At 40.6% G+C, this 20,671-nt stretch overlaps 3 protein-coding genes across 9 annotated transcripts; 2 read left to right on the top strand and 1 right to left on the bottom strand.

Annotated features, from left to right (window-relative positions):
- The first annotated feature begins 125 nt into the window (after window positions 1–125).
- si:dkey-21c1.4 (mitochondrial nucleoid-associated protein 1) lies at window positions 126–6,948 on the top strand. 2 transcript variants are annotated; one of them, XM_063482716.1, is made up of 5 exons: window positions 129–459; window positions 3,202–4,503; window positions 4,825–4,935; window positions 5,243–5,359; window positions 5,444–6,948. In XM_063482716.1, exons 1-5 carry the CDS (start codon window positions 450–452, stop codon window positions 5,470–5,472), a joined length of 1,569 nt encoding a protein of 522 aa, XP_063338786.1. In that variant the 5' UTR covers window positions 129–449; the 3' UTR covers window positions 5,473–6,948. The 2 variants fall into 2 exon arrangements, with proteins under 2 accessions (XP_063338785.1, XP_063338786.1); XM_063482715.1 differs by having other exon boundaries at window positions 126–459; window positions 5,243–6,948.
- On the bottom strand, window positions 6,353–16,542 carry bicral (BICRA like chromatin remodeling complex associated protein). 6 transcript variants are annotated; one of them, XR_010094780.1, is made up of 15 exons: window positions 16,390–16,542; window positions 14,266–14,329; window positions 14,070–14,115; window positions 13,724–13,772; window positions 13,547–13,612; window positions 10,860–12,122; window positions 10,727–10,775; window positions 10,587–10,627; window positions 10,441–10,490; window positions 10,201–10,346; window positions 10,006–10,100; window positions 9,816–9,918; window positions 9,202–9,725; window positions 8,283–8,347; window positions 6,353–8,156 (listed from the first exon to the last, which is right to left on the bottom strand). XR_010094780.1 is itself a non-coding variant. In XM_063482714.1 (14 exons), the coding sequence occupies exons 3-13, from the start codon at window positions 14,108–14,110 to the stop codon at window positions 9,250–9,252; spliced, it is 2,379 nt and encodes a 792-aa protein (XP_063338784.1). In that variant the 5' UTR covers window positions 14,111–14,115; window positions 14,266–14,329; window positions 16,390–16,542; the 3' UTR covers window positions 6,353–8,347; window positions 9,202–9,249. The 6 variants fall into 6 exon arrangements, 4 of the variants coding, with proteins under 4 accessions (XP_063338784.1, XP_063338782.1, XP_063338780.1 ...); XM_063482714.1 differs by having other exon boundaries at window positions 6,353–8,347; XR_010094779.1 differs by having other exon boundaries at window positions 6,354–8,156; window positions 8,283–9,725.
- Window positions 16,543–17,741: 1,199 nt separating this feature from the next.
- Window positions 17,742–18,973, top strand: tbcc (tubulin folding cofactor C). The gene has a single exon (XM_063481941.1). It carries the CDS (start codon window positions 17,802–17,804, stop codon window positions 18,843–18,845), a length of 1,044 nt encoding a protein of 347 aa, XP_063338011.1. The 5' UTR covers window positions 17,742–17,801; the 3' UTR covers window positions 18,846–18,973.
- Window positions 18,974–20,671: the final 1,698 nt, after the last annotated feature.

The following is a 20,671-nucleotide window of genomic DNA, read 5'->3' on the forward strand; positions in this document are numbered from 1 at the left end:
GGTATTTTGACTTCATCCAAAAATGCGTCGGCATGTTTGGGGACTTACGCAAAAGGCGGAAGTGGGGAGGAGTGAATCATAAAGTCGACGCAACACACCCACCGAGTAGATCCCTGCGTGTTCGTACAAGACTTTTATCGGTCACAGCAATGTAACGGGCTGTACCGTTATAAACCACATCCAAGGGGTGTAATTTTAAACTAGGGCGTCAATATATTGATGATTTTACGATAACTTTTGATTTTACATTCAGGCTTCGAACTCGCTACCTAAAAGCGGGGTCTTTCACTTCACCGTCGCGACTCTGAGAACTTACTTAACCGAAACTGTTTAAAAGTGACACTCCCGCGTGTAAATGTGATAATTACTGACGGTTCACCTTAGCGCTGTAACTTTGCTGCTCTGAGTCATGCTTTCACCCGATTGGCTGTTTGACAGGCGCGTGCGAAATGACCTGTGGTAAGTGTCACACAACTGTAATTCAGAATAGCGGAAAAAACACGTGATATAATAACGACCAATATATTAATTTGCTGAATTATAAAAATATGTTTATAGCGTCGTCTAGAAGCCGGGGTGACAAACATAAAACCCGGGGGCCAGAACTGACCCACCAAAAAGTCCAATCCGGCCCACTGGACCTCTATGTAAAATGTGAAGGAGATCATAAATTTTGGACTTTCAACTATATTTTCACAAATTACGCAGCTGATGCTACAAGCCATTTGTGCTACAAGAAAGTAATAAAGTAACAAACAAAAGACAGAAAATGTCCAGTTTCTTCACTAACTACTAGAAATTTCTGTTTTTATTTCAAATGTGTCTTCAGTAAAATAAAGGACATTTTCTGTAAATTAACAAAAACTTTCTCTTTATAATTACTGGTAGCTGGTCAATGAGCTACCAGAACTTTTCCTGTAATTTTACACATTCATATCTTGCAATTTAGGTGTGAAGAATCATGCTGACAAATCTCTTTCGTTAACATGTCCTTATCATGTATATAAACTAATGCATACTGTTGAAATTACACTTCTTTTTAATAAATTGAGATATCCCAGGAATTAAATGTGCAGTTAAACTACTTTACAATGACAGAAAAGGGATTTTCACAGTTCCAGCGAATTTCAAAGTGGCCAGTATGCGTCCCTTGATGTAAACTTGATCTAGAGACTAGGTATCAAATATATGGCCTGTTGGCCAGACGTGGGTCCAAAAAGCTCCAATTCAGCCCACTGGATGGCTTTGGAAAATATGGACACTTCAAATAAAGATTATAAAGTCCTTTATTTCTTGCAGCTCTTACAATTTTTTACATCAGCATTTCTTTATAATATGGAAAAGCTGAGACGTTTTGTTAAATAAAATTGCGCTTATTTTCCTGAGGGATTTTTCTGAGGGATTTTTCTTATCTCAGGGAAAACAAGGGTAACTTTCATAGTGCTGAAAGTTGAACAAAAACAGTTAAGGCTTCACTGATCTAGCCTATTTAACTTGAAATTTGGTTGTATGTGCCCCATGATATGCTCGACACCCCTGGTCTAGAGAACCTATTATTCAGGTGACAAGGTCAGCCTTGCAAAGTACCGTACATTTCCCATTAATCGGGTAGTCTTCAATGCAAAGCTGTATTTTATTGACACTCATTATGGGTCTGAATGTCATGGTAGTTTGGGGCTTTTAATTTCACTATTCCATTGACTTTGTGCAATATACTAGTACCACTGACAGCAAAACAGCCTTGATGCTACCACTGCCATGCTTGATAGTTGGTACAGCTTTCTAAGGTCAGAAAGTTTCATCTTTACTTCTTCAAACATTGTGGGTCAGTCTTTCTCTCATTTGACCATAAAACCTTTCTCACATTTGGTTTGTCCTTGTGGGCAGCTGCAAATTTCAGTCAAGCTTGACGGTTTTTATTTTGGAGCAGGGGCTTCTTTTTTGGTTGGCACGCTCTCAGTCCATAGCTATGTAAAACTTGCTTCACTGTAGACAGTGACACTGGTGCTGCAGTTTCAAGTTAATTGCAGGCTTGAGCCTTGTTGGTTCCCAGGTTGTTCCTGAACATCCCGATTAATTACCTCTTATCTGAGGAGGACAGTTTGGGTCTTCTTCCAGACCATGGCAAAGTGGTGGCACATCCAACTTGTACCTATGTACAATTGTCTTAACTGATGATTTTGGGATCTGCAGCTGTTTAGAAATTGCTTCAAGAGATCTTCCCAACTTGTTTAAATCTAAAATTGCCCTTCTGAGATCTTCACCAAGTTCTTTGGACTTTCTCATTCAATGAGTGCTGTCAAAAAAATCCATTTTATGCTGGCAGATAAGTTACCAGTTGTACTGTATGTATACTTTTAACCCTGTGTGGATTAGAGAAAATGCAAAGTAAAGCCAGACCTGTGCACTTATGTATTGTTTTTTAAAGTCATTAAAGATGTATGTTGTATAACCATGCTACTTTGGAAAAAGTTAAGTTCAAAGAAATCATTAAAAGTCGAAAATTACCACGACATCAATGCCCATGATGTGTAGATGTAAACTTCAGACCACAACTGTACGTGTGACATATTTTGAATGCAAGGTGTGTTAAACATGTAGATTGGGAACCAGAAGAGGTGTCGGCCCACCAAAGGAACCAATCTTTCCAACAAGACTGCTCTGCGAGTGTAAAAATGTAGTGACATTTTAATTTTAGTTATTTTTGTTCCTAATGGCTGACCTTAACTTATTCTTCTTTACAGTAAAAGAAAGGATAGGTATTCTGTTTTGTGCAGCTGATTTTCTGGTCTACTTAACATCAAAATGGACTTTATTTAATTATTTTAAAAAAAAAACCAACAACCTCAAAAGCAATTGGTGCAGTGGTTAACACTGTTGCCACACAGAAATAAGGTTCTTGGTTTGCACGTCCTGGTTGGGTCGGGGGTTGGGTGATCCAGTTTCCTCCTACGATCGTGCATGCATATTAGGTTAATTTGTGATTCTAAATTGTGTATGAGATCATAATCAGTATGTTTATGCACACATAGCTGGTGCTTGATATGATTTTCTTTCTTTAAAGATGAAATTGTTCATATAAAGCTAAAACTATACCTTATTTATATTCAGCCATTATGTCCTTCCAACACATCTTCACTGGTCGTTCTATGTTTGCCCTGGAAGTCCCATTTTGACCCGTTCTCTGTCATCCACCCACAGAGGTGTGTCCATTCTGCGGGAAAACGTACAAAAGGTTGAAGAGCCACTTGCCACATTGCAAGGCAGCTGCTGCCTCTAAAGCGCCACCATCCAAACCAGATGTCACAGCAAACCAGACAGCATCGTCTTCTCAGCTGGACTCGGTTTTGTCCAGAGCAACAACAAAGGGAAGGAAGTCATCGTCATCAGTCATAACAGATCTACAAGGACAGACGCGTAAAAGGGACACAGCATCAGGACCATCAAATGCGACATCTTCATCACCACGAACATCATCATCCATGACATTACTTTCACCAACTACGAAGAAGAAACTAAAGCTGGTTGATCAAATAAAGACAAGCACCCTTTTGTTATCTCCATCTCCAGCTCTGCCCCCCACCACTTCTAAACCAAAAAAGAAGAGTCTCCGTGCATTGATAGAAGCTGCTAAGTGTGACCAAATTAAAAAGGAATCGCTAAAGGTGTCTGAAACAGAACCAACTGTAAGCTCCAGAAACACAGCTCAGACAGAGCCCAAAACTATCTCAGGCAAAGACTATGCCCATCTGTCTGCAGACACTAAACCCAAAGATGCACCTAAGAAGACACCAAAGACAAAGAATCATGTTAATCAGATGCTTGCCACAACCAAACAGAGTGAAAGTAGCACAAAATTCACAGAGAAAAGTCACAAGTTTTGGGAGGATGGCAAGCAGGAGATTGAGGATTCATCCATGAATAATTTTGTTTTGAAGTTAGGAAATGGCCACCAGGCAAAGATCACCCTCCAGGATGTTAAAGCCACATTAGGCCGAGCTAGACCACCTCGTCAGTCCAGCAGGCCGAGCATCCTGAGCCAAATTCAAACTAATGACAACCTGTCCAGTAAAATCGGAGTCGATACGGGTGTTGGACCAGTTCCACTTTTAGAAGATAATCAAAAGTATGTTGCGACTCAGTCTGATGAGCTGCTGAGTACTAGCCCACAACATGCAGGCCTAAAATCAGATAAGAAAATACCCTCAAAGACTAAACAACTGGCTTTAGTCCCTCTGCGAGATGTGCCAGAATCGACCCCTCCTACAGCTCCCTTCCTGTGTGCGTCATCTCAGCTGTGGCAAGCTATGCCTCCTCCAGTCAACCTGAATGAGGGGCTGAAGGTGAGCCATCACATGACAGGCCTCCTCACAAAATCGGCACCAGTGGGTCAGTTTTCCAGCCTTCTTTCCCCTCTTGTATCACAAAGTCTACCAGTGAAGGTGGAGACAGTGGACAAGCCCGAGGTCAGGAAGCAATGCACTGCTGAAAGTCCAAACGAAGGTAAGTATTTGGAAATAATTGTTTTCCAGCCAAAATGTATACAGAGCTGATGGTCCGGATTCTTTCCCTGTCTGTCTTACAAAATAATATAATTAATGAATTATATTCAGACATTTGAACAAGTCACTTTGTGGCTCACCGCACTGTGTTAGGCGTTTTTCACAGATTTTATTGATAAAGTAGTTCATAAATTAAGAAAAATTATTGCCATATATTGTCAGTTTTACTGGGCCAGTACCAATAATAAAGACTTTGGAATAATATTCAGCTCGATTGTAGTGTTTCAGCTCCCTGATTCTCTGTCGGTGTCATGGATTACAGGAGCTCTGACACACCGGAGTCTTGGACAGGTGAGACTGAGGGAATTACCTAAATGGCTTGCCTGCAAAGCCCCAAGCCATCCAAAAGATGCTGTGGAAATGTTGCAAAGAGGTCAGTATCTCTCTCTCTCACACACACAGAGACACAGTATTTGTGCTACTCACAGCACAAAAGCCGCCCTCCCATTTGTTTGTCTGTCACTTCTAACTTCCTGTAACAGTGTTATCTCTCAGAAATGAGGTTTTATTGAACGTTGTAGATGCTTGTAGTCAGATTTTGTTACCTCAGAACAAAAGCATTATAGCCAACAGCTGTTAGCAGCTGCTTAATATCTGCTATTCTTCACATAACTCACAAAAAAAGTAAGTATTAAGATTTCTGTGCTTGTCTTTTCTCAACTCTTCTGTGCGTGATTCAGGCTGGCAATGGTATTACAGGCGGTATATTGATGTGAGGAAAGGAGGTGTAGGTGGACTGGGCATGTTGTTAGCAGGATACTGCGTGCTCAGCTACATCTGGAGTTACCGCCACATAAGTAAGTGTGTTTTACTAAGTGTGTGCTCCATTTAACTGATGGATTTGGAGATAAGCTGGCTTTCTTTTTTTTCCTTTTTCCTAGAGCTTGATCGCTGGAGGAAGTATCACTAAGGGTCAAGGAAAGATACTTGGAGCAGCAGCATTGACAGAGAAAAGATTCAGAACTTCAGGACTCCATATGATGAATTTGCACAGCATTTATAACTGAGAAATTGGTACCGTTACTTGTCGGCATGTAAGCCCTTCCCTTCAGCCAATTTTGTGTATTCTGTCACCAGCATACATTGTGGGAGCACTATATAGTATATAAATGATAAATAGTGAAGCAAGTGCAAAAGTGCCTTAAACTGAATTCTCTGTAGTGACCACAAGTGTACAACTCTTCTGGTTGGAAAACAAGTACAGGTGTATAGAAGTCTATGTCAATTCTCCAGTGAGTTTAGGGTCTCAATAGGTAGTTTCAAGCTTGATTGAATGCAACATGCTTATTTTTTGAATTCTAGAAGCAAGTCTTGCCGTTGGGTTCTTGTTTGGGCAGTTTCATTTTAGTGGTCACTGGGACATAAAACTGCATGTGTGGTGTCACCAGTCAGATCTGGTAAAACTGGCTTAATCCTGATGACTTTTCCCCAAAATAAGCCTTTGTTGTTCCCGTTTGTCCTACTACCTTGTTTGCTTTTGCTGAATTCTCCCAGATATTTATATTTAGAATTGGGCGTCGTGTGTTTCTTTCAATCTCTCTGGTTGTCCATCTTTTGTATAAAGTCTAAAAGCATATGTTATGAAGACAGACTGCATGATTATGAATTTTCCTAATTAAATGAATTACAAATGAATACAAAACTGAAACATGTAACTTTCTATCTCTAGGTGACTATGATAAGAGTAGTTTCATTCTTATCTGTATAAGGTCTCTAAAATGAAAGCTTGTCATGCTGCATTGTATTATTTTAAAATGCTTGTGTTTTTGTATGTTTCTTTTATTATTCCTGTCTTATTTATTTCATGGAGAAAATGTTAAAAAAAAAAAAAAGTATTTGCTTTAAAAAAAAACCAAAAAACAGCTTTTTTAAGGGTCAAAACATTTTTCCTCATCAGTGACCACTGTGTGTTCCAGACATCCACTAGCTGTCACTGTTGGGTTATGTTACTTGAACCAAAGGGGGCTGGTCTAATGTCTGCTGTGCAGTTTTCTCAGCGTTTTTGTGTAGAGGCATCGGTGCTGGAGTCCATAAAAGGATTAAAGAGAACCAACAGATTTCTAACTTGATAAAATATTACTTTGGCAGCCGTGATGCAGAGAAACATGAAATCTAAATGTCATGACATCAGTGAAAAGATCATATCTGTGCAGCAGAGGGTAACAAATCTGGTTTTCCTTTGCCACTGCTTCCTCTGTCACATGATGTGATTATGCATGCTTAGTCCATCAGTGCCAGTGTGTGAACCCTCACAGAATAGCAATGGAGGGAAATCGAAGGAGGTTTTCAGCCGGACTGGACCAGTTCCTTGTTGTACACAAAATGAATTTATTGTTAAATCTCCTAACTGCTGTATTGAACAAATACAAATAAAGAAACAACAGCATTTTCTTTTGTAATGACTTTACTGACACTGCTTCTTAGTCAACACAATAAAAAATAATTTTCTTAAGTTTTTTTCTTTACATTCTCTTTTTCTTCGTACAAAAATTATAAATATTTTGTGTAACTTTTTTTTATACAAAACAACAAACTATACAAATCAAATGGGACAATAAACAATGAAAATGAAGGCAGAAAACGCATCTCTGCATAAAAAAAAAGAAAAAAAATGATGATAATAGGGGAGAAAAAGCACAGTTTGTTCCTACCAGGCTCTCAAGACCATGATATGCATTCTGATAACACAATGGTTTACAAACACTGGGTATGTCCCTACTTTGAAAGCCTAAAGTGAACATCCTTGTAGATATAAGTGCTATAGAGGCACAAAATCTTGCAGCAGTCGCTTGGAGGAGCAAATGCAAAATCTCACTTGACCCTCACTTGTCATTTGAGATTTGCTTTCAAAGCAAACAGCCCAGTTTTTCTCGGAAAGAAGAGGTCTGCAAGAGCTGAGGCAGACATGCAGGCAGGCTGCCATGGCCACTGGCACTTAAATTAAAAAAAAGGGTCTTCTATCATCCCATATGAAAGGCCTTCAGTCTGTTTGTGTAGTCTATTAGCAAGCATATTTCACATACATGCTCATAGGAGAAAGGTGGTGCTGTCCAGAATCAACCCTGAGAGCATTTAATGCATTTAATCAGGGCTTTTGTGTTGTTGCAAAAACAGAAATAGAGGGACATTATTTAGGACTTTTAAGTCTTGGTTTAATAAAACAAAAACGTAATCATTCTGAGTTCAGAGGAAACACTACAGTTTTCTTTTTTAAATAATTAGCCACAGAGCTGGTGAGACAAATGAGGGGGATTCTGGATGAGACCACAGTCTCTCCTAATAATTTTGGTTGTGCTGCTGAGAAGGAAAAGAGCCGAAGTGTGAGAAAACTATCCCAGGGAACTAAGAAAACGCTTGGCAATAAAGTCAAAAGTATGGCAATCACACTACCAAACTACAGGAAATCAGTGTGTATGGTTGCCAATTAACACACACACACACACACACACACACATTGACGTGTCAGGGTAGTAAAGCATATAGAGAAAGATATGATTCATATATAATTATATGCAAAAGGCAAACAAACATACATACAATCAATGACCCTCCTGGGTCATTTAAACTGCTGACAGTATTGTCACGTTCTCAACGCTGGGGAACACATAACAACAAACAAAAACAGTCCTGTTTCTTTCAATGTCATTTAAAAACAAAAGTTCAGCAAATTTAACATCTCTTCCTCAATCTGAGGACATAGCTCCACAGACACAAACTTACTGTGAAATGATGAAGGTGGCAGAGATCTACAGATATGTCCTGTGTCTGTGTCGGGACTTGCATACCTTTAAGGTACAAAAGAAAATGAAAAAGGTGACTTAAGCACAAAAAAAGCACTGTAACACTACCATATGTGTCAATGGGACTAGTTTAACTGGCTTCTAGTGTGATTAAGAGGTTGTCCTTGTTACAGGCAGCCAAAAACACAAAAGCAGGCAAAAAGATTTTGGTTCTCTTTGACGTGTCCATCCGGTTCAGCCCAGCATACACCGCATATTGACTAAAGCCTTGTGTTTATATAGTTCCTGAAATAGGCCACAGTATGTTTAGTGCAACTTGCCTGTTTGAAGGTATCTCTACTGAGCTTAGATGTGAGATCTACACCTCTCAACCATGAACTACTTGTACAAAAGCAACTGTTTGCGTGCTTAGATGTAGAAAGAATAGAAATAAATGGATTTTCTGATATTTAGAGCTTCTTCATGTAAACACTTCCATATAAAAACCTACAATTAGGCACAGAGTCCCTCCTCCTCATCATCTCTCTTGTTCGGCATAGGTAGTGGGGTGGGGAATAAACAATAAACTGGCAAAAAGTATTAACTAGTGTGTGAAGAGAGGGACACTCTTGCATTCAGTCGCAAACCCTACCACTGTAAAATAAACAAAAGAACATTTTGCATCTGTTAGTACATTGCATTGCACACATTCCCGGATCTTTATAGGTAACTGTAAGTGCATGTGTTCACGTAACACCTTTACAGACTGACTGACTTCAACATAAAATCCCCCTAAAATAACCCAAGGCAAACTACGTACATGCTACATGGATGTGTATCACTAAGAACACAGACCTGAAAGAAGAGTTAGCCTCTCTTCACACAGGGGACATAAAAAAAAGAAAAAGAAATGCACATACAAAAAAGAAGTAGAAACCATACATTGGGTGTAATATGGTTTATACATCTTAACATTCCAGGATGCTGTTGACTGCCGCCTCAAGAGCAGAATCTGTGTCAGGGTGAGGGGGTGAGGTGAGCTGAGGGGTATATGGAGGCTGCACAGGGTGGTGAGACACCTGGTAGTTTGTCGGGCCTCCTGACAATGCTGGGAAAGGTGAGGGTTTATTATGGGGGCAACTATTGGCAGCAATCAGGCTGTTGTTGCCGATGCCGCTGGGTCCGTAGAGTTGCTGGGATCTCTTCATTTCCAGCACGTTCTTGTTTTCGAAGTGTGTTGGATGAAGTCTCTCTGTTGAGCCAGGTCCTACAGGCTCACTCCCTCCTGGGTCTCCATAACCAGGCTGGGAGTCTGTCCTGTATGGTGGCTCCATAGAGCCTTGTTCTGACTCATTCCATTTATAGCTGGATATAGGCTGAGGCGGGGAAGGGGCTTGGAAAAGTTTGGATTTCGTCCCACAACAGAACTCCTCCACGAAACTGTCTACAAACCAGATAGAGCAAAGTGTTAAATCAAAGTTAACTGAAAAGGGAATATTAGTTCACAATGGGATTCACTCCTATTCTGTTTTACCTGGGTCCACTAGTACCATGCGTTTGTCTTGTATCAAGGTGCTGCGCTCCTCTTGGTTGAAAGTCCTGTCGATCATCACCATTTCTGAGGACGGACTGAAACGCTGCACAGAAGAGTGAGGTTATGCTTTTAGTCCTGTGCATTTCCTAACACCCCACATATCTAGTCATTAACTAGCGCGTGAACCTACCTCAGCTTCCACCATCAGTAGTCGCCTGTATTTGTTTACCATCCCCTGTGTCCTCATCAGCACCTGAGTTGCAGCTGCTTCAAATTCCTCATCCACTGGAAATTGAAAACACAACACACTACTTATATTAAAAAAAAACAACAACTTTAATTCCGTAAAAGACTTGGGGTGAATCTAGTATTGTCATGACTGTACCCTGGGAGAACTCGTCCGGGCTGGGTGGAGCCCCCTGGAACACGTGGTACGGGATAAGTCTCAGGAGTGCGTCGTCAACTGAAGTGAATCGACGTCGATCTGGGGTCTGAACTGCAACATGATCCTTCCTCACCTGCTGTAAAATCCTTTAAAAATAACAGAGAAAGACACAAGTTTGTTAAATGACTGAAAGACAAAAGCACAACTACACAGGACAGATGGCATGTCAAAAAAACTCACATTTCTCCTTTTGTAAGAGTAGGAAGCAGAGGCCTCTTCTGTGCACTGACCTATGATGGGGAAGTGTACAAACCAAAGATGTCATTACATTAGATTGTTCCACCTAAAAAAGACACACAAGCATGTAAAACAAACAGCTAACATACCTCAGAGTTTAGCGTTGAATCCTGTGTCATGGGTTTGATTGCTACAAGGGATCACACAAACAAAGCAACTTTATCAATCTGAAATTCTGCAGCTTATATTGAAACGTATTATACACTGAAGCCATTGGCACCTCTTTTACCGTGGATGTTGCTGGCATGTGCTTGTTTGAGGGCAGGTGATGAAGAATTCTGAAACATTTCAAATAAAAGTTATGTCAGAGATTGAACAAATAAGGAGAGAGCAAATTAATAAAAAGGCTGCCATCTGTATACCTGTCTGTAGTCTTGTTGCTGTGTCACATTACCAGGTAAAGGGGACAGAGAAGTACAGTTCTGGGATGGAGTCACTAGAAGGCGCTGCACGGGAGTAGCCGACGCTTGGCTCTGATTGCAGATCCCTGTTGTAGCCGGGCCAACCAGAGTCAGACGTCCAGGACCGCATGGTGTCTGCCCGGAGGTGGAGCTCGCACAAGAAACTCCCGTCCACATCTGAGTTACACCTCCTCCAACCTGATTCCCGCTTACTACTCCCTGATTCAAAATTAGTGGACCAGCTGTTGGTGCATTGAAGTTCTGCGCTGCAACAATCTGCACTGTGTTTTGACTGGTAATTAGGGGATTTGAGTTGGGGTTGATGGGCCCGTTGTGGATGGTGCTAGATGGAGTGAGAGCCAAGGAACTGGGTAGCAAGAACTGTCCGGCTGATATATTTGTCAGTGTAGACGCTTGTTGCTGCTCCAGGGGTGGTTGTACTACAATGGAGCCATTAGGTGTGTACTGTCCTGCAGGAGCAGCAGTATTAGTGTTCACTACATTAGCCACGGTGGTGGGAGTGGGCTGAAGGCTGTAGACAGTCTGAGACCCCGGTTGGAGGGGTTTAGGCTGGATTGGTCTGACAACAGTCTGGGTCCCTCCTGGGCCTCTCTGTATGATGATATTTTGAAGCGGGATGTTTTTGAAAGGTAAGCCAACTTGGCCTTGGGTGGGAGCAAACACCTGCCCCCCTGTTGTTGTCCCTGCTGGAGCTACAGAAACACCTGGTCTTAGCACGATCTGTGGTGATCTTTCTAAGCTACTCAGAGTCATCACTCCGCCACCTGCACCAAAAGAACCCAACACCTGGATTGGCTGAGCAGAACCGTTAGGCAGTGACGGCATGCCTTGCAAAAACTGGCCTGCAGAGAACGTAGCAGTTGCAGTCGTCACCACACCTACCCCGCCTCCATAGTTCCCCGAGACCAGCGGGGAGGAGAAGGGAACAGGAGCTTGCACTAGAGTGGGAGCAGGCTGCGAGTCCAGTAAGGCTTCCTGGGCCAGTGTTTGCTCAGTGATATCAGCTTCCAAGAGAGATTTCTGAAGGATGTCAAAGGGCTGGTCCTCTCCCCCGAGATCCACCCCTCCAGGGGAGGTTTCAGGCCCCAGTTCATCCTCAATAAATGAGAGACTGCTAGAGAGTTGGAGGCCTGCCCCGGTCGAATCCTCGCCAAATTCACCCATTGCAGAAGAGCCATCTTTGAGGCCAGTGTTGGAGCCAGTCTGAAGGAAGTATTGAGAAAAGAAAATGGAGAACTATTTGCATGTGAACTGCATATCTGATTTCAAGGTCAAAGGCTTCTTTTTATGCCCAAGTTAAGATATCAGGCTAATTTTATTTAAAATATTATTAGCTTTCTGTCAAAAATTGAACATGATTATCTATTATAGAATATAAAATACTAATATAATACTGTATTTCAAAGCTAATAAAAAAGTATCTGTTAGTGTTACAGAAGAACACAAACTGAAAATTCTTTGGTTAGTTCAAATAACAGATATTAATACAAAATAAAATCTCAATAAACCAAATGGTATTCATTATTTTGTATATATTCATACTGTTTTAAATTGTTGGGAATCAACACCACAAATAAATAGACCCCCCCCCCCCCCCCCCCCCCCCCAAAAAAAAAAAAATTCTATACATACCCTCAGTACAAATTCAAGAAACTATCAATTTAACAGAGCATAAACAAACCAGACATATCCACTCAGCTGTGGTCTGCTTATGCTCCAAGGCAACAAATAAAGACATTTTAAAAGGCAAAATCAGTGCAGTACACTCCAATGAAGTGGACAGTGAAGCTTTTATATGGGTCAGATGCGCGATTTGACCACAAATTCGATGTGGCAGTGAAGTATGACACCGCTTGTTCAGCTGTCTCTCTGCACTCCTGTGCAGCTGGGTAAAGGTGTTGTTTGTTCACAGCCCGGAAACTGGTAATGAGGATCAGCTCCTTTAATCACCAGCCTAAATTTGACATTTTTAACTGTCACTGTTATATCACTGTCCCTCTTCATTTTCTGTCATAACGCACACAAGTGTCTAGAACTGCAAAGTCTCGTACTGTGTGTGCACTGTATTTTTCAGGTAATTGCAGATAAACTGTGCATTGTGCTGGGATAGCACTGCTTCAGATCTAAAAGCAATTCATGATGTTACCTGCCTTTGTCGAAACATGCTACTCTGTGTCTTTGTCGGACTTTAAACGGTAAGAATATCTCCACAATATCGAATTCACTTTAACAGAGTCTTGGACACTGTGCACTGGGGGCTGTTGTTTGGTAACGCTGTAGCTGACGTTTTGAACATTTTTTTCTTTTATCTCACTCACACTTCTAACGTAGTGCTCTGTAGTGCTGTGTATGTGTGTGACGACCTAAATTGACATGGCTTTATCTCTGCTCCAACCACATGATTGGTTCAGTGTAGAGCTATTGTCATTGTCCTTTTGTCGTGTCTGTCAAAAACATGGACGGAATGAGTTCGATTGACTTTTTATTAATCATTACTCATATTTCTGTTGAGGAAAAGTTATCCCCGGTAGTTATCGTTATCATTTAATCATCCACTCCTAATGATGATCTGTAACAAAATGTCCTTATGGTTTGGCTTGGATCAAGGTAATCATAGGTATACTCACGGTGTCATTACCAAAGAGGGATCCATCAGACCCAAAAGCTGCGTTTGTTACATCATCCTCCTCAATCTGCAGGAACAAAGGACAAGCGAGTGAATGGACTTGGGTAAATCTGGTGTTTAAGGAACATTTCTAAGGAAGTCATTCAGACAAACTTTGAATTCTCCAAGTGTCACTCACAGACTTGCTGTTGCTGCCATGGAGATAGTCATTCAACGCATCTACATCTCTGAAAAAGGATAAAGAAGCAACATCTTTAGCAGTTTCTTTTTATTTGTGTCACTATCTGTGGTTTTAAAGTTCCCTGGCATTTGCTTTACTACATGTGTCTTGTGCTTATGACCATTAAAATATTCACTTCCCTTATTCAATGAAAGATTTAAAACCAAAAAAACAGATCTTGCAGATAGTTGTGGCACTGATTTTAAAGGCAGCTATATATTCATAAGTATAAAACTGTATGGCCCGGGGTGTGGCAAGAAGAACTGGAATCTTAGTGCAGATTTTATAATCTTATAACGTTTACCCTAAAATATCCAGAAGACGGCGATCGTCATCATCATCCATGACACCTGAAAGAGTATGGAAGGACATCAGATGAGGACATGTGACACGCTAAGGTCTAATCACTGAACAGTGGAGTAAAACTTGTTTTTGTTTTACTCTAAAGTAGAAGTGCTTGTGCTCCAAATGGCTGACATGTTTTTAGACATTTCACTCACAGGTTTCCAGCAGGAAGCATGGGCTCAGTCATTTAACACCCTTTCTTTCCTGCAAAAGGCTGGGCTGCAGAGTGAGAAACTTCATTTAGTAGAACTACATAACTGGACATGTATGTCAGATAAGGGGCGTGAGACAGTGCAGGCAGGTGCTACATAAAAGAATGGTTCAAGTGTGAAACAGGGGTGTGGACAGGAAGTTGGGAGGGGGGGGGGGGGGTACATATTTGCTATTCAGTACATAAGGACAGAATGGCCTTCATCCCCTCCTACAAATGCTTAGCTATGACAAACTCCCACCCATAAAGCTTCTCTGCTGTCCCACATTGGTTGTCTTTTCAGTGTGCAGAGTGAAAAAGAGTATTTGAGTGTAAATAACCCCACCCTGCAACATTTATACATTATAGTTCTGGTTGATGTTCTGGGTTTCATCTCTCCATTGAAAGAGGTATTGGCTTTATGTTGTGTCAGTCAGCTTGGTGCCACTTAATAATTGGGGATTTAGGTTTTTTTTTTCCTTTTTAATGGCACTTAAATGATTCAATATCTGTAAGTAAATGGTTGTGGCTGCTTTATTTACTGTATCACATAATAATAAAAACTCATGTAATCACTAATAGAGCATGTGAATAAAATGGTTGTATCACATTCAACTTTATTTTGCTGTGTGTGTTTGCAGGTGACTGGGGAAATGTAGGCTTTGTTTTCCCAAGAAAGGCAACTGCAACTCTACAAAATGGCTGTTACCATGCCATAGGCTGTCTTTACAGCAGAGCCACGTTGAGCCTCCATCTTTGGTTGAGCGAGAACAAAGACAGGACAGGGCTGCTGCACAAATTAGGCCGTTAAAACGGACCGTGTTTGGAGTTTAGAACAAAAACAACGACCGCTTGAGCGATTTAAATCGCTGGAAAATCACGGTGGTTTTTTTGTGTGTCCACAGCAAATAACACGACATTTTCTCGTCGAGCAAACGAGTGTCATTTATCCTTCGAAACTTGAAATGTTACAGAAAACCATGTCGAGGTTCCGAGACAAAAACAACGGAAACTAAGCCAGAAACACTTCACAAAAAAGGCATCAAATACGGGCTGGAAAAATCTATATTATCCAATTAAATCCAACGTGTAAAAGTTAACGTTTACAAACAGTCACCTCAAATTGTAATGTTAGCTACATTAAAAATGAAATGACCAAGCTGTTTATGCTGGCCAGAATAATAACCTTAAAAAAAATAATGTGATCTAGCTCGATATCGCCAGATTTGCCTCTTTAATGCCAGTTTTGATCAAACAAATCCGTATTTCTTGTTGCATTTTTGCCTAATTTCGAGCTCAAATTCACAACCACCGAAATCCAGCACAGCACGTGCGCTTCGACGCAAATCCACGGCTAGTCCCCGCAGTTAAAGCCGCACAAAAACACGGCTAATGTACAGCTTGCAAGTTTTATTTCCAAAAATAGACTGAATCGACAGAGAGTGATAATCGCATTCAAGCAGCACAAAACGCCCGTCGTCGCTGACGTGCTCTTTCTTTCTCTGTTGGGGAAGGCTTTCATTTGTCCTCTATGTGGCTCGTCTGCCAGCATGAAAAACGTCACATTTTTGCCTCGATATAGCCGAATCGACGCGTTTCAACCCGGGACTTTTGTCCCCAGTCCGTGTCCTGCTCGGGTCTTTAACTCAGCGGCTCCACCACATTTTTAACTTTAAATATCGGCCTGCGCTGGTTAGCTAGCCGCGGCGTCGATGACGACGCCTATTTTGAAAGCCAGAATCCGTCGAAAAAGGCTAAAACCGCGTCGAGCCATAAATATTTATCCCGATTAGCATAACATAAAGACGACTCAAAAAGAGGCAAACCCTTTTACTCCTGTCTCACTCCTTCTTGAAACCCAATATCTCCATTTGGCAACTTTTAATTTGCTCCCCCCCTCCTTCTCCTCCTCCTCCTTCTCCCTCTCCCACTCATATATTTTTCTCACTGTCCCTGCTCTGTCTCGGATAGATTTTTCTCTCCGCTCAAACTCTCTTCCCTCCCTGAAGGAAGGGAGGAAGGAGGTTGTGTGTGTTTTTTCCTTGAAATTTTTATCACAAAATTATAATACACTCAAAGGGAAACTCACCGTCATGAAAAAGCAGTGCCTTGTCAACGGGGTTTCCTCGCCATCACCGCACGGGTTGTTGTTGGGGTAGTGCACACAGCGAAATCAGCGGTCCTCAACGACTGCATATGGCTCCATGCATTTGAATACGAAACCTTAAAAACAACCGCAAATAATTAATAAACGATTTTTAATGCTTATGTGAATTATAATTACATGTGGCTCTGTCTTTATAAATAGCGGATAAACGTTATTACACTTAATCACTGCCAACGGTAGAGGGCGGGCCTTTGTGTGTGCCACACCTGGATGTTGCTCAGGTATGCCTAGTTACCTGCTGAGAAGCCTATTTCGTATTCAGAAAGCAGTCAGACTTTATAAGAAAGCAAAGCGTTTACATTTATTACACTTATTGTTTTTTATATGTAACTCAATCGCATTTTACACACACTTTCGAGTAAAAATAATATTTCTTCCACCTTCTAGTGTTGTATATGATTTCTTTATTATAAAAACGTTAAAGAAAATATTATTTAAAAAAGAAGTTCAGTGTAAATACCTCATATTTCTATACATAAACACTTATTGTAAATGGTCTTTAAGATATTGTGTGCAGTTCATATTAATACTTTGATATTTACTTTCATATCTTTATCTAACATTTTTATAGCTCTATTTACTTTTACTTTTGATTCATTCAATCTGCACAACCAGGGGGATGGGACCTTACAGTAAACGATAGATGAGTAAATGGCATGCTATTTAAATTTATTTGGTGTATATATCTGTAATGTGTTTCACAAAAACCACACTATAAATATGGGTAAACTGTAGGGAGCAGGGTAGATAAAATGAAAGTGATATGAAAAAAAAATTTAAAAGGTTGTTTGAAATATATAAATATTTCATTGAAATATATAAATATAAAATGAATGGAAATATATAAATATAAAAAGAAATTAAATAAATAATGCAAATGTTCAAGTAATTACTGTTCTTTATTTTGTTTTACTTTAAAATGATGAAAAAAACATTTTGGTCGAGCAGTATCATTAAATGCGTTTTATTAATACACATACATACTAATATACATACTATATTCTATTACACAGAGGCTAAAATTAGCTCACTTGCTATAATTAGCCAGTTACTGGCTTCAGATATTTTGTTTCATTTTGTTCAAAAGGCAAACAAGTCTGTCGAAGCTTATAAAGAGACCATATTTAGAAGAAATTATATAATTTTGTGGTTAAATTGCAGGTTTTATTTCATCTTTAAAAAAAATTATATATATATATATCTTGCTCAGTTTTTAAAATTAGCTTAAAAACTCCGATGCAGCAGGTGGCGGTGTGCCACAGTGTTTATGTTGACTTTGCGAAAGTCACGAAGAACAGCGTCATCACTTCCGATACAACTAGCAGTGCGACAATATGGCTGCGGTGATTGAAGGTAACGAGGAAAATGGGTTTTCTGGCGAAAGTGGGGCGGCCAGGATACAAGAGCGACTTCAGAAGCGGCACCAGGCGAGGATCGAGGATGCCGAGCGGAGGAAGGAGGCTAAAGAGAGCCATTCTGTCGCCGAGGAGAAGAGCGAGTATTTCTCCAGCGCCTTCAACAGGGAGCGGGCGTGTATAGAGGAGCTACTGTCCAGCTGTTCCGGAGCTGAGCGCGCTGTGGTGACTGAGAAACTAGAAGAGGCGACGACTAAAACGCTCCAGCTGCAAAAGTTTCTAAATGACAGTATGCAGTTTCTAACGCAGTACGAGCTCAGGCAAGCCCAGGCTGCTCTCCAGAAACTCCAAACCTCGCTGTCTGAGACCAAAGAGGAGGCTTTGCCCAGGAAGAAGTTTGCCTTTCGAACTCGCACCAAGGCAGCAGATAAAGCCTCTGCACAAGATGCTCATCCCCCTCCCCGTGATGAAGGCACACCTGCAGAGACAGGTAGGACCCAGGTGGATGGAGCAGCACCCGCCGAGCAGTGCGGCTTCTCCAACATGACCAGTGAGTTTCTGACCAAGACGGCTGAAGAGATCCAAAAACGAGATGTGCTTCTCACTCACCTGACCAACTGCAAAGTCCGTCTGTTCGGCTCCCCCAGCACGCTGCACCTGAAACACATCGACGGCTGTGAGATCCTGTGCGGGCCGGTGTCCAGTTCAGTTTTTGTAGATAATTGCAGAAACAGCGTGCTGGCCTTCCCCTGTCAGCAGCTGCGGACCCACAACACAACCGACATACAAGTGTATCTGCACGTCACCAGCCGAGCCATCATAGAGGACTGTCACGGAGTGAGCTTTGCCCCGTTCACATGGTCCTATCCCACCCTGGAAGAGGACTTCACTGTGTCTGGGCTGGACCGGGCCCGAAACAACTGGACTCAGGTGGATGACTTCAACTGGCTTGCTGCTGGGACACCTTCCCCAAACTGGACTGTTATTCCAGAAGCAGACAGAAAAGCCAACTGGGACTCCTAGAATGGGACTTTTAATGACCTAATGCACTAAAACAAATGACAGTAGAAATTTTACATGAACTGCTTGCGGCCAGAATGCACATTTAATGTCCATTTTATTTCATGGATATAATCTTCATTAATATATTTAAATAAAAATTCACTTAATTTGGGCTGTTACAGTGTTTCTGTTCTTTTTTTTTTTTTTTTTTTTTCCCAAAATAAGTCTAATTCTGAGGAGTCTAAGGTCAAAGGCAGATTTCAAGTAGTTTGGTATTGGGACAGGCTGAGCTTTTTCAGAATCACTTGTTTTACCTAACAGACCAAAACATGAAGATTTTCAGTTTCGTGTGATTATTCCAATTCAATAGCTATCAGATTTTTACAGCTTATATGAAGTTTTGAGTCTATTCACCACATTTATAAAGAGGTGTATAAACAGAACAAGTATTCAGAAATCCATACTGCATGTGTACCTCTTTTTTTAACTCAGGAAATTTTGCAAAATAAAAAATGGTACATAAGGGGAGGAAGAGTAAGATCTGGGAGTATAAAGGGGCCAAAACATACTCAGTCACTATCTATGGTCTGCGTTTAGCTGTGGAATTTCATCATCCATATCATGAGGGATGTTTTCACTACTTGGGCAATGCAGGAAATCAGACTGGTTAAGTCTGATCCAACTTTGGATGTCTTTGAAAACCTCACCAGCCATATTTCAAAGAACTCAATAGGTATTCCCTTGTGTAGCTGTTTATGTCATAAGCTCCCATGCAGAGGAAAAAAAATACTGCACTGAAGAACAGGTAATATGCAGTTAAAAAACAAGTTTGTGGACATGGGTTAGTCACTGACCCAAGAACAAAGTAGAGCACCTTGTTGAAAATACCCTTCTTGCTAAGTTACTGATAAAGTTTCAGTAAGACTTGACCAACACTGAAGGAACTCGAGCTTTCATGTGCTCTCAAAATGTGTTTTCTGATGACCATAAAGTTCAGGTATAATTAATTTGACCATTTTTATATTGAATAATTTTTGCATTGAAATATGTGAAAAAGTGGGAGTAGTGTTTACAGTTAATGTAAAATGTTCTTAAGTTAGTAAGAAAAGAAAAGACCTCAGTGTGTTCATTTTAATTAAAATGCAGTCTAAGCCATTTAAAAATCCAAAAAATAAGAAAGAAACAAAATAGAATGCTATGGAAAAACGGAAGATAATAGAATAAATCAGCAATATAGAGTTAAATGGCTCCTAAAATTTAATAAAGCAAATAAAATAAAATGGCTTAATAAATGTAGTTAAAACAATCACAGCAAATATCTGATAATATAAAATGTAGTGGACAGTGCAGATTTGAAATAAAGCGCAATAAAGAGTATTTTCTGCTAAACGTGTCACATTATCAAGGGTTACTGCATGAGGTAGAGAAGAAAGAGCTTTTGGCAGCTGCTTCCTAAAAATATAGTCGTTCACTCAGGTTGTAGGCAGTATAAGACACTACTGAATAAACCAGTAGTGCTGTGAAATATTCATTTGGCCAACAGTTTAAATAAATCATTGAATACCTGGTGTTAGGATGACATTCATGTCTATGACAACTGCAAATTTATGATTATAACACATAAATATTGTTAGTGAGACAGCGCTAAACACGCACAAAGGTTTGATGAAAGACATTGTGAAAAGAGCATAAGGAGATTGGGCGTTCAGTGTTCTAATTGCATTTGGTAAACATTTAGCAACACTGCAGCTCTCACATCCAGCCACAAGGAGAAAGAAGAATAGACCGTTCAGGGAAAGGCCTGGCTTTGATCAGCATAAGTATCTGGCTCGTGTATGTGCCAGACA

Source organism: Pelmatolapia mariae, linkage group LG8 (assembly GCF_036321145.2).
Source record: "Pelmatolapia mariae isolate MD_Pm_ZW linkage group LG8, Pm_UMD_F_2, whole genome shotgun sequence".
Lineage (NCBI taxonomy): Eukaryota > Metazoa > Chordata > Actinopteri > Cichliformes > Cichlidae > Pelmatolapia > Pelmatolapia mariae.

What these genes read in the sequence shown, in the direction of transcription:
- si:dkey-21c1.4 (XM_063482715.1), top strand. An exon ending in TGCTGAAAGTCCAAACGAAG is followed by an intron (nt 4,504 to 4,824) that starts GTAAGTATTTGG and finishes CATGGATTACAG; the next exon opens with GAGCTCTGACACACCGGAGT. An exon ending in TGTGGAAATGTTGCAAAGAG is followed by an intron (nt 4,936 to 5,242) that starts GTCAGTATCTCT and finishes TGCGTGATTCAG; the next exon opens with GCTGGCAATGGTATTACAGG.
- bicral (XM_063482712.1), bottom strand. Translation starts at nt 14,110, where the DNA reads ATGGATGATGATGACGATCGCCGTCTTCTGGATATTTTAGG. An exon ending in ATTCAACGCTAAACTCTGAG is followed by an intron (nt 10,491 to 10,586) that starts GTATGTTAGCTG and finishes TCCCCATCATAG; the next exon opens with GTCAGTGCACAGAAGAGGCC. An exon ending in CATGGTACTAGTGGACCCAG is followed by an intron (nt 9,726 to 9,815) that starts GTAAAACAGAAT and finishes TCTGGTTTGTAG; the next exon opens with ACAGTTTCGTGGAGGAGTTC.
- tbcc (XM_063481941.1), top strand. Translation starts at nt 17,802, where the DNA reads ATGGCTGCGGTGATTGAAGGTAACGAGGAAAATGGGTTTTCTGGCGAA.